We start from the raw sequence: 13,211 nt of genomic DNA on the forward strand, positions 1-13,211 counted from the left end.
ATAGTGGTACTTAAATTATTTCAACGCCTCCTCGGGGGTAGTAAGTGCTATACAAATTACACTTGGTATTATGTATATACTGGGAGAGACAAACATCTGACATTCTTACAGTGCATGCATATCAAGTAAACAGAACCTGAAAAAAGTGTAAAGCTGACTCTCTTAAGTGTAAAGTGCTAACCTTTGTTTCCCCTCTGCTGCATTTGCTTCTAGGTGTGAGGCTCCTGACTGCTCCCAGCCAGGAGACTCCAAAAGGAGGCGTGATGACCCCTCAAATTCAGCCTTTGTTATGGGCCCAGCAGCAGTCTTTAAAATGAGAAAGCCCTGCCCCCGCCTGCACGTTGTTGCTTGTTGCAGATGGAAAGCAGACAACGTGCAGGCACTGCTGAAAGTGCCCCGGATTTTTGGAAATTACACCGGGACGAGTTCAGCCCATTATATAGTGGGGCCAACTTCTTGGCAGGGTGGACGGCGTTCACCCTGAGAAAATAGTGGGTGGACACCGTCCACCAGCGTGTACCCCCGACTCGTGCCCTGAATGTGCCCATCCCACCCCATGCACTTGTAAATTCATTTTGCAATAAACCCGGATCAATACAGCTATTTCCCATTCCACAAGGTTTAATTTATAACAAAAGTATACGTGTGAAGGGGAACAGACCAGAGTCTTTCATTCTGGCCACCCGGTGTCTCCAAGCATACACCCACCTGACTCATAATCAGACTTTAGTTAGGATTTAAAACTCACCAGCAGATCACCTACACATCTCAGCAAAAAAGCACTCAGTTTGCTGAGCTATTTTACCAATTATACAGCTCTTGGATTATATTCTAAATTAAAATGCTGTGCTCAAATTTCAGCAAGGTTGCCCTGTAACCATAACCCAAGTGAGATGCTGTCGTCATTCTCCCAGTCACGTCTGCTTCCTGGGGCCAAACAATTTTAGCCTACAGTTAACCTGCACCTGACATGTCAACAGTTTACAGGGCGGAAACTCTTCTAAATAAATCAGCTTAAAACTGGAAGCGGCTCCTGAATCTGTCCTCATTTACATTGGGAATATATTCACTTTCAGCAGTGGCATCATTTATATCCTGATGGAGGCCTGCTGCCAAGGCAACCCCTGCTCCTCTGAGCAGACAGCCATATACCCCACCAGGTCATCACTTAGGCCCCCTTTAGGAGTGGCCTGGGAAATTGGACAGATTTTTCCAAACCTGGAATTACCTGTTACCAGGAGTACTAACTAGTAAAACCGGGGGTGGAGAAAACCCAGCCCATTAGGACTTGAACCCTGACTGTCCTCTAAACAAATGGAGGCTTTCCAGAGGAGTTATTAATTCTAAATCAGATTCCTCTGGCAAGTCCTCATTTTGAGTGCCCTTTCATCAGCAGCTGGAAACTCTTGGTGAAAGAAAAAACGTGTAATTACACAGTAATAACTGCTGTTTCTGGCACTATTGTAATTAAGAGTAACTTGCTTACGGTGAATTTTGGGGCCCTTAATCTGAGTTTGTGAAACTTCAACAATACATATGTTGCTGTGCACTTGTTGGATCCTATTATTTTCCCACTTGTCTGACTTAAGCAGTGCTCCCTCTGCCCTCTATCCTGGTCTGACCATTTTGCAGTGCCTTTTTACACTGAAAATGCTGCCCCCACTTCCGCCGTCTTCCCTAGTTGCAGAGCGTAAAACCAGAGGTTGAGCTAAACTGAATGTGCCAACGCTTAACAAGTTTTTATGCAACACTAGACCAGACCTTAAACAAATCTCTATTACTGACCAGGAGCTTATGCACAACAGGTTTATGGGAGCTGCAGAAACAAATCTCCCGATCTCTGCTAAACATTCAGGACACTGCCTACCCCCTGCGCCCTGGTTTCTGGAAATGCTAAAATTTGAAAAAACACAATGCGAGTGCTTGAAAGGCGCTGAAGAAAACTGTATACTGAAGAAACCAAAGCTACCAACAAAAATTCTTTAAAAAAATACCATAGTCTTTGCAAAACCACTTGCACCGAGTTTTACTCTCAAAAGATTCTAAAGGCTCAAAACTGTGCTAAAACTCTCTTTAAGTGAGTGAAGGAACTATGGGCCGGATGTAGGTCGGTCGGTAACGGCCGAAAATCAGTATTTTCGGCCGTTACCGGCCGAGATTCACAAACTGGTATGTAGGGCCACATATTTTACAGATTCGGTAAATTTACCGATCGGTAAATTTACCGAATCTGTAAAATACCGAATCGGTATTATTACCGATTCGGTAACAATGAGATGTAGGCGGGACTCTTCTGAGTCCCACAAGCCTTACAGAATCGGTATTTTACCATGAAATCCAACTTCATGGTAAAATACCGATTCCGGTGTGCATGCACATGTGTGCATGCACACCTGTGCCATATGACAGGCAGCCCTGCCCTTAGGGCAGGTATGCCTGCCACATGGCCCCCGAATCTTTTTTGGGGGTGCTAGAGGGTGTCAAAGTGACACCCCCTGCACCCTTGTCAAAATCGGTATTTACCGATTCGGTAAATACCGACCGGTAATGCCCCATTCATTCCTACGGGCTTCAAAGCCCATAGGAATGAATGGGGCATTACCGGTCGGTATTTACCGAATCGGTAAATACAGATATTTACCGATTCGGTAAAAGGAACATCTGGATGTTCCTACATATCCACCCCTTAGATTTACCGATTTTTAATTACCGAATCGGTAGAATTCGGTAATTAAAAATCGGTAAATCTATTTTACCTACATCTGGGCCTATATGGCCCTGGGGAATTAGAGACTACTCCAGCCCTCTACCACAGACAATGTGAGGAACTGGATCTCTTTTTTTTATTGACAAAGTTGCTAACATACACTCTCAGCTGAAATGATGTGTGGCTGAATGAGGCGGACTTGTCTATTATCAGGCAGAACCCTAGGTTTACTCATGCAGATAATTCCACACACAGTGCTAGCTCCCTATTTAAACTGGAAACCTGGCCCCCCTTGGATTCCACTTCCTTTAACTGCATCCTCCACTCCACCAAAACAGGCTCCCCCCTTGATCCCCTACCTCCCCATTTGTTGGGCCAGTCAGATCCTTCCATACTATTGAAGGTAATGGAGCCCCTCACTGCCTTGCTGAAGGAAGGGATAGTCCCCCAAAGATAGAAACATGCAATGGTCCTCTCCCTCTTAAAGAAAGGGAACTTGGATCCTTCCAACCCTTCTAACTTTCATCCCATCTCTCTGCTCCCCATTTTTTCAAACGTTCAGGAGAAGCCTGTTAACAGCCAATTGTACTCCTTTGTGGAAACCCAGAAGTTTCTTCATTCTTGCCAATCTGGGTTCAGAGCTGGCTTCTCTACTGAATCCGCACTTTTGGGGGTCACAGAAATGTTAAGGCACAGCTTGAATGAGGGTGAAACTGAGGCACTCATCCTGTTAGATCTTAGCGCTGTCTTTGTCACGGTGTCCCACCATATTCTCCTGGTGAAATTGCAGACATTGGGTTTGGACGGAATAGCCTTGGAATGGTTTTGCTCCTTTTTTAACCCCTTCGCTGCTCATGACGAGCTCAGCTCGTCATGCAGTACACTGGTCGTGTGCTCATGACGAGCTGAGCTCGTCATGAACAATGGGAAAAACGTAAAATCAGCACATGAGGAAAATCTCCCTAGCAGCGATGGTGTTAAGGACCGAACCATCAAGGTCTCCTCTTTATCGGCCAGATCAGACTCTCACATCCTCCACTGTGGAGTGCCACAGGGCTGGGTGCTGAGCTTTCTGATATTCAATATATATATATCTGCCCTCTAGCTAAGGTGATTGAAAATGTGGGACTGTCTCTCTTCTCCTACGCTGATGATACACAGATTATTTTCTCCCTCTTTTCCTCGCATGGACATGAGCCCTTGGACCTCAGTTTGGGCCTCAGCAAGGTCTCCCTTTGGATGCAGAATAATCTTCTCTAACTCAACGGTGACAATACTGAAGTTATGATCCTTTTTTTTTTTTTTTTATTTTTTTTTTTTATTGACAAATTCATAATTAATACATAAGATTCAAAAAGAAACAGAAGTAGATACAGCAGATGATCAAATAACTTAATTAACAAAACAATTTATAAAATATCAAGTGGGATAACAACACCAGAGAGGAGAGAAAAATAAAAAATGAAAAATAAAAATAAAAAAATGACAACAGAAAAAATATAAGCAGATTAAACGATCAGGAATCTGAGAAACAAAAGAGATGTCCATTAATCATCGGCAGAACCTAATTGGCGAACCTCATTTGTGTACCATCTTGTAATCGGGTCCCAAATCTGTGCTCCTATTGCTTTCATTTTTCTCCCCCTAGTAGCATATATTGCAATTTCTTGTTTATAGATTGCAAGAAAGCGACTAAGCCACATATGAAAAGTAGGGGGGTCTACGTCTTTCCAACGAGCTGCCAAAATGATACGAAGTACAGCATACCCCAGAAAAACTACCGCTTGCTCCTTTTTATTATGACCCAGTGAGTCATCGTGGCCTAGTATACAGAGAGTTAGTGAGTCCCTTATCTGACGTCCAAAGACCTGAGCCCAGAACTCCAACATCATGGTCTTTAACCGCCTCAACTCCGAACATTCTGAGAACATGTGCAGTAGATTGGCGAGTGGTTGTTTGCATCTTGGGCAGTTGTTGTCGGCCCGAAGACCCCAACCAAATAATTTTGCAGGTGTATAGTATAGGTTGTATACTGTTTTATAATATTGTGCTCTTAAATTTGAGGCTATAAAGTATTTTGTAGATAACGCTAGTGAAAGATCGATATCAACATTAGGATTTGCCAGTTTTACAGCCCAAGATTGTTCTGTTTTTTCGATATCATCAGGGAGATTACCCATAAGAATCTGATACAGAGTCCCTATTCTTGTCGTTTTCTTACCAATAGCTTCAAGAAGTGGAAGTCTGTCTCGTATTATTACTGGAAAAACATTGCGGATACATGACAGTATTTGAAAATATTTCAGAAAATCTTGCGTAGGGACACGATATTTTTCTTGAAAGTATTCAAAAGATATAGGGATATTATGTCCTAATATGTCACCAACTGTATTGATACCTAGATGTTCCCACCTCTGCGAAGTAGCATCATTAAGGGATGGGGGGATGATTTTACTATGCCAAAGAGGAGTATATCTTGTAAAATTGGGAATTGATAGGTATTTGGAGATTGCTTTCCAACCCACCCATGCGTCTAAGACTGTCTTCAATTTGATTTTTTTATAGTATGAAGGCTCTACCTGTCTTAAAAAGAGCCCTTTACACTTATCACCGAGACTAAGTTCATAGATCGATGGAATATATAGGTATGGGGGCGTATAGGTATTAGTTTTTTTATCCGTAAGCAGGGGATCCATAGATTGCATCAGTGTCGCCCAGAGATATAATTTTAGATTGGGGATCGCTAGTCCCCCTCTATCCTGTGGAAGCGACATTAAGCGGAGGGATCTTCTTATCTTTCCGTAACTCCATATAAATTTAGATATAGCAGACTCAATGGTTTTAATGAAATTATCTCCAGCTAGCAACGGGATCGCTCTAAAAAGGTAGAGGACCCTCGGGAAGATATTCATTTTAATATAGTTAGCCCTCCCAATTATAGATAGATGTAAGTTGTCTATTCTTTTGAGGTCTATTTTAATTTTATCAATGAGGGGAGTGTAGTTCAAATGGATAATTCTCTCCACTTTAGTAGTAAGGCGTATGCCTAAGTATGTAGCTTCTTCAACTTTGAGAGCACTTTCATAATGGATATTATCAGTAGCTAACACCATGGTTTTGTCCCTATTTAACGAATATCCTGAATATGTGCCAAATGCCTGGGTAATTGATTTGATTTCCAGGATTGCCACTGTGGGGTTGTTAGTTACAATGGCAATGTCATCCGCATATGCCATGACTTTGGTGGAATATGGCCCTATTTTAATAGGCTGTATTAAAGGGGTCGAAAGTAGTTTCTGTATAAGGGGGTCTATGTATAGTGCGAACAGGATCGGGGAGCATGGGCAACCCTGTCTTGTACCTCTATGTACCTTGATAAGCTCTGACTCATTGCCACATATAGAGATTTTTGCACTAGGATCGGTATATAATGCTTTGATGGCTCTGATGAATTTGTATCCAAAATTCTTTCGTTCTAATATGTTCCAGAGAAACTGCCATGCTACTCGATCAAAAGCCTTTTCGGCATCGAGAAGAATCATCGCCATCTCGCCCCCCGTGGTTCCCATGATATCAAAAAGGGTAGTGGCTCTCCGGGTATGATCTGTAGTGCCCTTTCCGGGTATAAATCCGTGCTGCCAGGGGGATACGAGATGTTTGATAACCCCGTTCAGTCGGTTGGCTAGTATTTTTGAGTAAAGCTTTGAGTCAGAATTTATCAGGGATATCGGTCTGTAAGATGATGGAAACTGAGATGGTTTACCTTTTTTGTGAAAAATTATAATATTCGTTAGTTTCCAGGAGTCTGGTGGTGCGGAGTTATACTGCACTCCGAGAAAGAGATCTAACAATAACGGAATTATTTGTTTACCTAGGATTTTATACAGTTCTAGGGGGATTTTGTCGGGGCCTGCCGCCTTACCATTGGAAAGTTCGGATAGGGCAATCTCTACCTCAGAATAGGTAATTTCTCTCTCGAGTATTATTTTAATCCTGTCATCTAACCTAGTGTTTATGTCTTGGTCTGGGAGCCAGTTGCTCAAAAATGACGTGATGTCCGAGTCCGAATTTGTCAGATCGCTATGATACAATTTCTTATAGTATTTTTGAAATATGTTTAGGATATCCTGCTTGGATGTATATTCCTTGGCTTCATATTCAATCATCTTTATATTGCCTTGTGACTGTTTTTGGCGTGTTCGTAATGCTAGGTATTTGCCTACATTCTCCCCTGATTCATATAGTTTATTTTTGTTAGCTTGATAGGTTTCAGCTGCTTTTTGGATCAAGATGTTATTAATTTCATTTTTTAATATCAGTATTTTTTTAGAGGTTTCAGATGTTGGGACCCCCTGGCCTATCTGAGTGGCATGGAGTGTCTCAAGATCGGAAAGTTCCTCCATGAGCTGTATATTGATATTGCCTTCCCGCTTCTTTTTATTGGCGACAAATGAGATAGTTTCTCCCCTTATTGCCGCTTTAAAACAGTCCCAGACCATTACTCGTGACGCGCTAAAGCGGTTACAATCGAAGAAGCCCTGTGCCCAATTTCTCATATGTGATATGAATTCCTGATTAATCAAGAGTCTTCTGTCAAAGGTCCAATTACACTTTGGTTTCACCAATTCGGGGAGATCAAAAACAAAGGTGAGCGCATTGTGGTCCGAAATTGTTTTAGGGGACTTGATCATATCAATCATTACCAGGCCCTCTAACGATGACATGATGTAGTCGATCCGGGAATATATATTGTGGGGGTAAGAAAAGAATGTATGACCGTCCGTCTTTTTGCCTGACTGAACCCACATATCTAGTAAGTTATGGGTTTCCATTAATTGCCTAAGTGCGCTAAATACCTTTGGTTTGCGTCCTTTATAATTCAAAGTGAAGCTGTTATTGAAGAATACGCCTATATCTATGTTGAAATCCCCACAAAAAATTAAGGAGCCTGTCCAGGAGGCCAGTTCTATCTCTAACTCTTGGAAGATGGTGGGGTCATCCATATTTGAGCCATAGATTGCGCATATTGTAAGACCGCACTCTAGTTGAGCTATCGCCCATCTGCCATTCTTATCCGCTAATCTGCGAGTCGGGGGGCCCATGATAGGTTTAGCTAAGATAGCAATCCCTCTAGTTTTAAAGGATTGGGTTGTGGCTACCAGCAGATTATATCCAGGTAATTTAAGTAATTCCCTATCAGTAGTTACAATATGAGTTTCTTGCAGGCAAAGTATGTCTACTGGATTCTGGCGTGTTAGTTGGAATAGTTGAGCCCTTTTACTTTTATCGTTTAAGCCTGCCACGTTCCATGAACATAAACTCACTCTCCCCATTTAAGAAAAAATACGTTCAACCTGGTTTCCATATATCGACCAAATGAGCTGCAGCTAGCATCAAAAATTATAATGTCTCTTGTTTCTCTGCCATATTTGTTGTAATCCACAGATAATATTTGCATATACTTTACTTTGCGAATAAATTTGCGAATGAATTTGTACATTTTTTTGCATTTTCCCCCACCCCCCCCCCCTTTCCCCCTCCCACCCCTTGACTGCCCACCCACACCCCCCCCGCCTCTCCCCCAGTGAGGCATTTAGACTCTAGCTAGAGTCTGTTGTGATGGAGAGACATCGCTACCCAGTGTCACCCATATAGACTTATATCTTATACAGTCCTTTTATCGGGCGTAAGATAGGAGAAATACATGATGAGAATAGAGTAGAGAGAGAAAGAAAAAAAAAAAAAAAAAGGAAGCGAAAGAAACAAAAAAGCAGTAGTGAATAAGATAAAGCCAGAAAACTAAGAGAGCAAACAGTAAGGCCCATTATAGAACTTTTATATAGAGAGCTAAAAAAAAAAAAAAAAAATCCTGTCTGGAGAGTGTGATAAGCATCAGTTCTATGTATATTTTGGTTATCGTTTAGTTAGAGGAATTAGATAGGACTTAAATAGTCCACATGCTAGCACCCTAGGGATTTCCTAGGGATTTCCTTTTTTTTTTCCCCACCTTTTTCTTCTTTTTTTTTTTTCCCTTTTTTTTTTTTTTTTATATTTAGTGACTAATTGGTGGCTATCTCACAAAGACGTTATCTAATTCATAACCTTGACTAGGTATGCTGTTTCCCCCTTGTTCTCTCTAGTTCCCTCTAGTCCCCCCTCTTTTTAAGGCAGAAAGGCAGTAAGGCCCAATGATATAGTGAAAAAGTACATCTCTAGTTCATGCTGTCAAGAAAGTCTTTTGCTTTGATTTCTGAAGTGAAAAACTTAGCGTGGCCCTTATAGATGACTTTCAGAGTTGCCGGGTTATTCAGGTACACCTGGGCCTTTTTCTCCAAAAAAGGCTTAATCAGTTGACGAAGCCGCCACCTCCGCTCCACCGTGGTGTGACAGAAGTCGGGTCTAACAAAATAGGAAATTTCACCTCTTGTCCGATGAGCATCTGGTCTTGCTTTCTCGGCAATAGCTTGGCGGAGGAGGAAATTTCCAAAGTACACTAAGATAGCCCTTGGGTATTTAGACTGTTCCTTTGCGGCCCTTAAAGTAAATGGAGTTCTGTGGGCACGTTGCACCTCTAGCTCCCAGTTCCAAGTGGAAAGTTCAGGGAGCGTATCCTTGAAAAGCTGGATTACAAACATACGCACATTCTCACCCTCAATTTTTTCCGGAACACCAAGTACTCGGAGGTTGTTGCGTCGCATGCGATTTTCCATTTCCTCGAGTTTCCACCTGACGTCTTTTAATTCAGCATCGTGAGCATCTACTTGCTCCTTTACAACTGTGGCTTCAGCCTCATTTACCACTATGCGGTCCTCCATGTCGGTCATTCTTGCATTTGATGCAGCCACTGATTTAGAAAGTTTGCGTACAACTCCCTGGACTTTATGGAGTGCTTGTTGCGCCCTGCGCCCATCTTTTGACGTCTGTTCCCTATGAGAGGCAATTGCCTGTAGCACTGTGTCCATGACAGATGTCAAGGTGGCGTTTTGCTGATCAAAAAAAGGGGAACTATCGCTATGGGGTTTGGAGGGAGGATCCTGCATGCTAGTATGAGGAGATTGGGCCCTAGGGCGACCACTAGTACCAAGGTGGCCTTTTTTCTTTTTTAGCACTGTGTGCCGCCTATGTCTGCCCATAACTACGTCCGGATCACTATCTTGTGAGCTTGCATCCGTGTTTGAACAGATTTCTGAGTCAGATTGGGGATCAGAGAGAGAGTAGGAGTCTGAGTCAATGTCTTGGTCCTGAAGCAGTATAGACTCCTCCGCACCTTCAGAGATGGTAAAAAACTCTGATGGTTCCTTGTCTGTATCTGACGCTAAGCCTGACCCCAATTTGAAGTCAGTTGCACACTGCCCATCACTTAGATGCTGCCGAGCGATAGTAGTCTCATTACCCAAGCTGGACGTAACTGTCTCGAGGGGGGTTATGCATGCCTGGGGATGCGCTGGAACTGGAACTGTTTCAAGAGAGTTAGGCTCGACAGGCTCGACAGAAGAAACAGAGGGAACTTCACTGTGAAGGGTGTGCGTAGCCTGTATTGGTTGAAGTACTGGTGAGGATGCAGGTCTTACCTCCTTATGAATCGATGCCAATCCTTGCTGAGAAGATACAAGCCCCGCTGATGTAGGTGCTTTTTGCATTGTGGATTCTAATAGTGTTGGTGGCATTGTCTCTGTGCCAGGTGGCCCCCCATCCGTTTGGGCCTGTGTATCTGAATGTCGCTGTGCGGTGATATCAGCTGCCTCTTCAGCCACTTCAACCTCTTCAGCCTCTTCAGCCTCAGTCGCCTCAGAAGGGGTCGGATCTGCCGGTTCTGCCGGTTTTCTGGCCTCTGTTACCTCCGTCGGGTTTGAGCGTTCTGAAGCCTCTGAGGGCAAGATGGCGGCGGCTCCCTAGACCGCTGTGAGACACTCTCTGCCCAGTGCCTGGGAAAACCGAAAGGGCGATTTCCTTTTTATGAGAATGGCAAGAGAATGACCTATATCCTCGTTGCTGGCAGAAAAGATATGAATGATTGAACTTATATATCCGGGAGGGAAGAAAAGTAATATGCGTGGAGCTTACCTGGCATCTGATTCTCCTTCTATAGCAGACCGGCATCATCCATCTCTGCATCTGGTGGCCTCGGTGCTCGGTTACGCGCTGCTGAGGCTTCTCTCCTGGCACCGTCTCCCAAATGCTCCGAGCGCTCTGAGCGAAGGCAGTGAGGCACAGAGAGGTACAGAGAGTCCCTCCATCCGGACCGGCGACTCTATCCCTGCAAGGATGGCTCCAAAAAATCCTGCATCGGGTACTGCCGCCTCCAAAACCCGAGCGGCTAAACAGGCTACCCGGGAACAGAAGCTTGCGGCAAGGCGCGGCTGCGGCTCGGTATCGGAGGAAGGAGCCTGCCCTGAACAGCAACCGCATAGGAGAGAGCGAGGTCAGCCCAAGATGGCAAAGACTCCCGTTACACCGGGGCCCGGGCCAGGGCCGTCCGTGGTGGACCTGTTGCGAAAATTACCCGCCGGAGCAGCTGTTTCTTCCTCCCCTGTTCACCACGCAAGGAGCGGGACGGTGATTGCTCCTGCAGTTCCCGCCGGCCCTGATTCGCTGCCCTCTCCCCAGGCAGTGTTTGCTTTGGAGCCCAGTATAGTGGTTCCCATTGAAGTCCCTGAGGCTTCAGAACGCTGAAGTTATGATCCTAGGCAAAAGGCCTGATTTCTGGGGGTAACAGCACTGGCCCACTGAACTGGGAGCTTTTCCCATGCTTGCTAGTAGTGTTGAGAACCTGGGGTTCATTGTGTATGAGTCACTCTCCATGAAATAACAAGTGGCTAAGGTGACGTCCGCCTGCTTTGCAGTCTTGAAGTGGTTAAAATAGATATTATTGCTGATTCCTCTTCCAGCACAGAGGCCGGAGATCCAAGTCTTTGTGATTTCGAGACTGGATTATGGAAACATCCTGTATCTGGGAGCCGACAAATCCACCATCCATAGACTGGCTTCTCTACTGCCTACCTACGTTTACCTCAGTCTCTGGCTTACTTCGTAAGCTACATTAGGTGACTGTGTCAACCGTATCAAGTGCAAAGCACTGTGCTATATGTTCATGGTCAAATCTAGATCTGCCCCTATATACTTTATGGATCTAGTCCATCTTTACCATCCTTCCCATCACTTGCGATCTGCTCGACTGATTCGGTTTGTGGTTCCTAAAATCCGACTGGCCCGCATGAAAGGTCGGTCTTTCTCCTACCTAGGGCCAACACTATGGAATTCCCTGCCTGCTTCTCTGAGAGATTCGACATCTCTTCTCGTATTCCGCAAAAATCTAAAGATTTGGCTGTTTTAACTTGCTCTCAGTTTCCCCATCCTTTTTACCTACCATCGCTCTGCGCCGGAAAACCCCTAGGGGTAGCTGCGCGCACTACAAGTTTTGGAATAATAATTATAAGAAAACACTCGTAATTACGACCCAATCGGACAGTTGAAACGAACAATGCACAAAATACAACTTGAAATATTTGCACATAACTGCATTTACTACATTCACTACATGACCGTAAATTCACAAATTTGCTAGTTGGGTGGAATTAAAGTTGTAAATTTGTACACCCCAGAAGACATGACAAGGTTAACCCTCCCCTCTTTCATCCCCAATATTTTGCCAATCCACAGCCTCCTAATACATTCTGAGGGTCCACAAACAGGAAAGGGACACAAAACACAGACAGCGAAGAGGTCTTTCAAAGCTGGTTTACTTCTGGTTGTTGCCGTCATGACCCTTGATGCGGGGGCATCAAAAACTATGGCCTGGCCATTAAAAGGTTAACCAGTGATAGCAACTGCTACCCCTTAAGACTAGGGATGTAGCTAGAATTGGTGCAGTAGGTGCAGTGGCACTGAGGTCCAGAGCCATGAGGGGTCTGGCAACAGGGACATATTAAGGATGTTGGGGGCCCTCAGCCAAACATATGTGGGGGCCGTATTCGGAACAGCTTTGAATTTATGATCCAAATTTCAGATTTTTTATGCCCTCTTTGGCCTGGTCGCCGGCACTGCACAGGCAGACTGTTTCAAATTCTAAATATGCTTCCATCTAATATGTAGGGATAGTGGTGTGCTGTTTTAATATTGCAATGTAGCAGCAATTCACTAATAGTACTTATTAATATTAATAGTAATTCACTAATAGTAACTTACAACTAAGTAGCTTCGACACACTGCTATTTCTTATATATGAGGTCCTGTTTTGACCTAAAAGGAACATTTTTATGGATGATGCATGGTGTTGAAAAACAAACACAACGTTCCTTTGCAAAATGTAATAGACTCCCACAAGGAACATGGTATTGAGGAAAATATATGTTTAAAAATCATTCAAGGTCATCATGGCAGGACTGTGTGGACAACTGAGCCCCTTCCATCAGGGGGCCCACTGAAAGGCTGAGGCCCTGGGACAGACCCCAATTTGTTCATGACTTAAAACGTCTGTGCCTGGCAATGCTGTATTTTAATACCC

At 44.0% G+C, this 13,211-nt stretch overlaps 1 protein-coding gene across 1 annotated transcript in view; it reads right to left on the reverse strand.

The window, feature by feature from the left end:
- Window positions 1-8,739: 8,739 nt before the first annotated feature.
- LOC147728260 (uncharacterized) overlaps window positions 8,740-13,211 on the reverse strand; it is a 30,483-nt gene continuing 26,011 nt past the window's right edge. The window contains exon 2 of the mRNA XM_086963761.1: window positions 8,740-10,599. Coding sequence (XP_086819887.1) covers window positions 8,920-10,599 — 1,680 coding nt within the window. The 3' untranslated portion in view covers window positions 8,740-8,919. The remainder of the gene's footprint in view (window positions 10,600-13,211) is intronic.

Source organism: Lissotriton vulgaris, chromosome 3_1 (assembly GCF_964263255.1).
Source record: "Lissotriton vulgaris chromosome 3_1, aLisVul1.2, whole genome shotgun sequence".
Taxonomy (NCBI): domain Eukaryota; kingdom Metazoa; phylum Chordata; class Amphibia; order Caudata; family Salamandridae; genus Lissotriton; species Lissotriton vulgaris.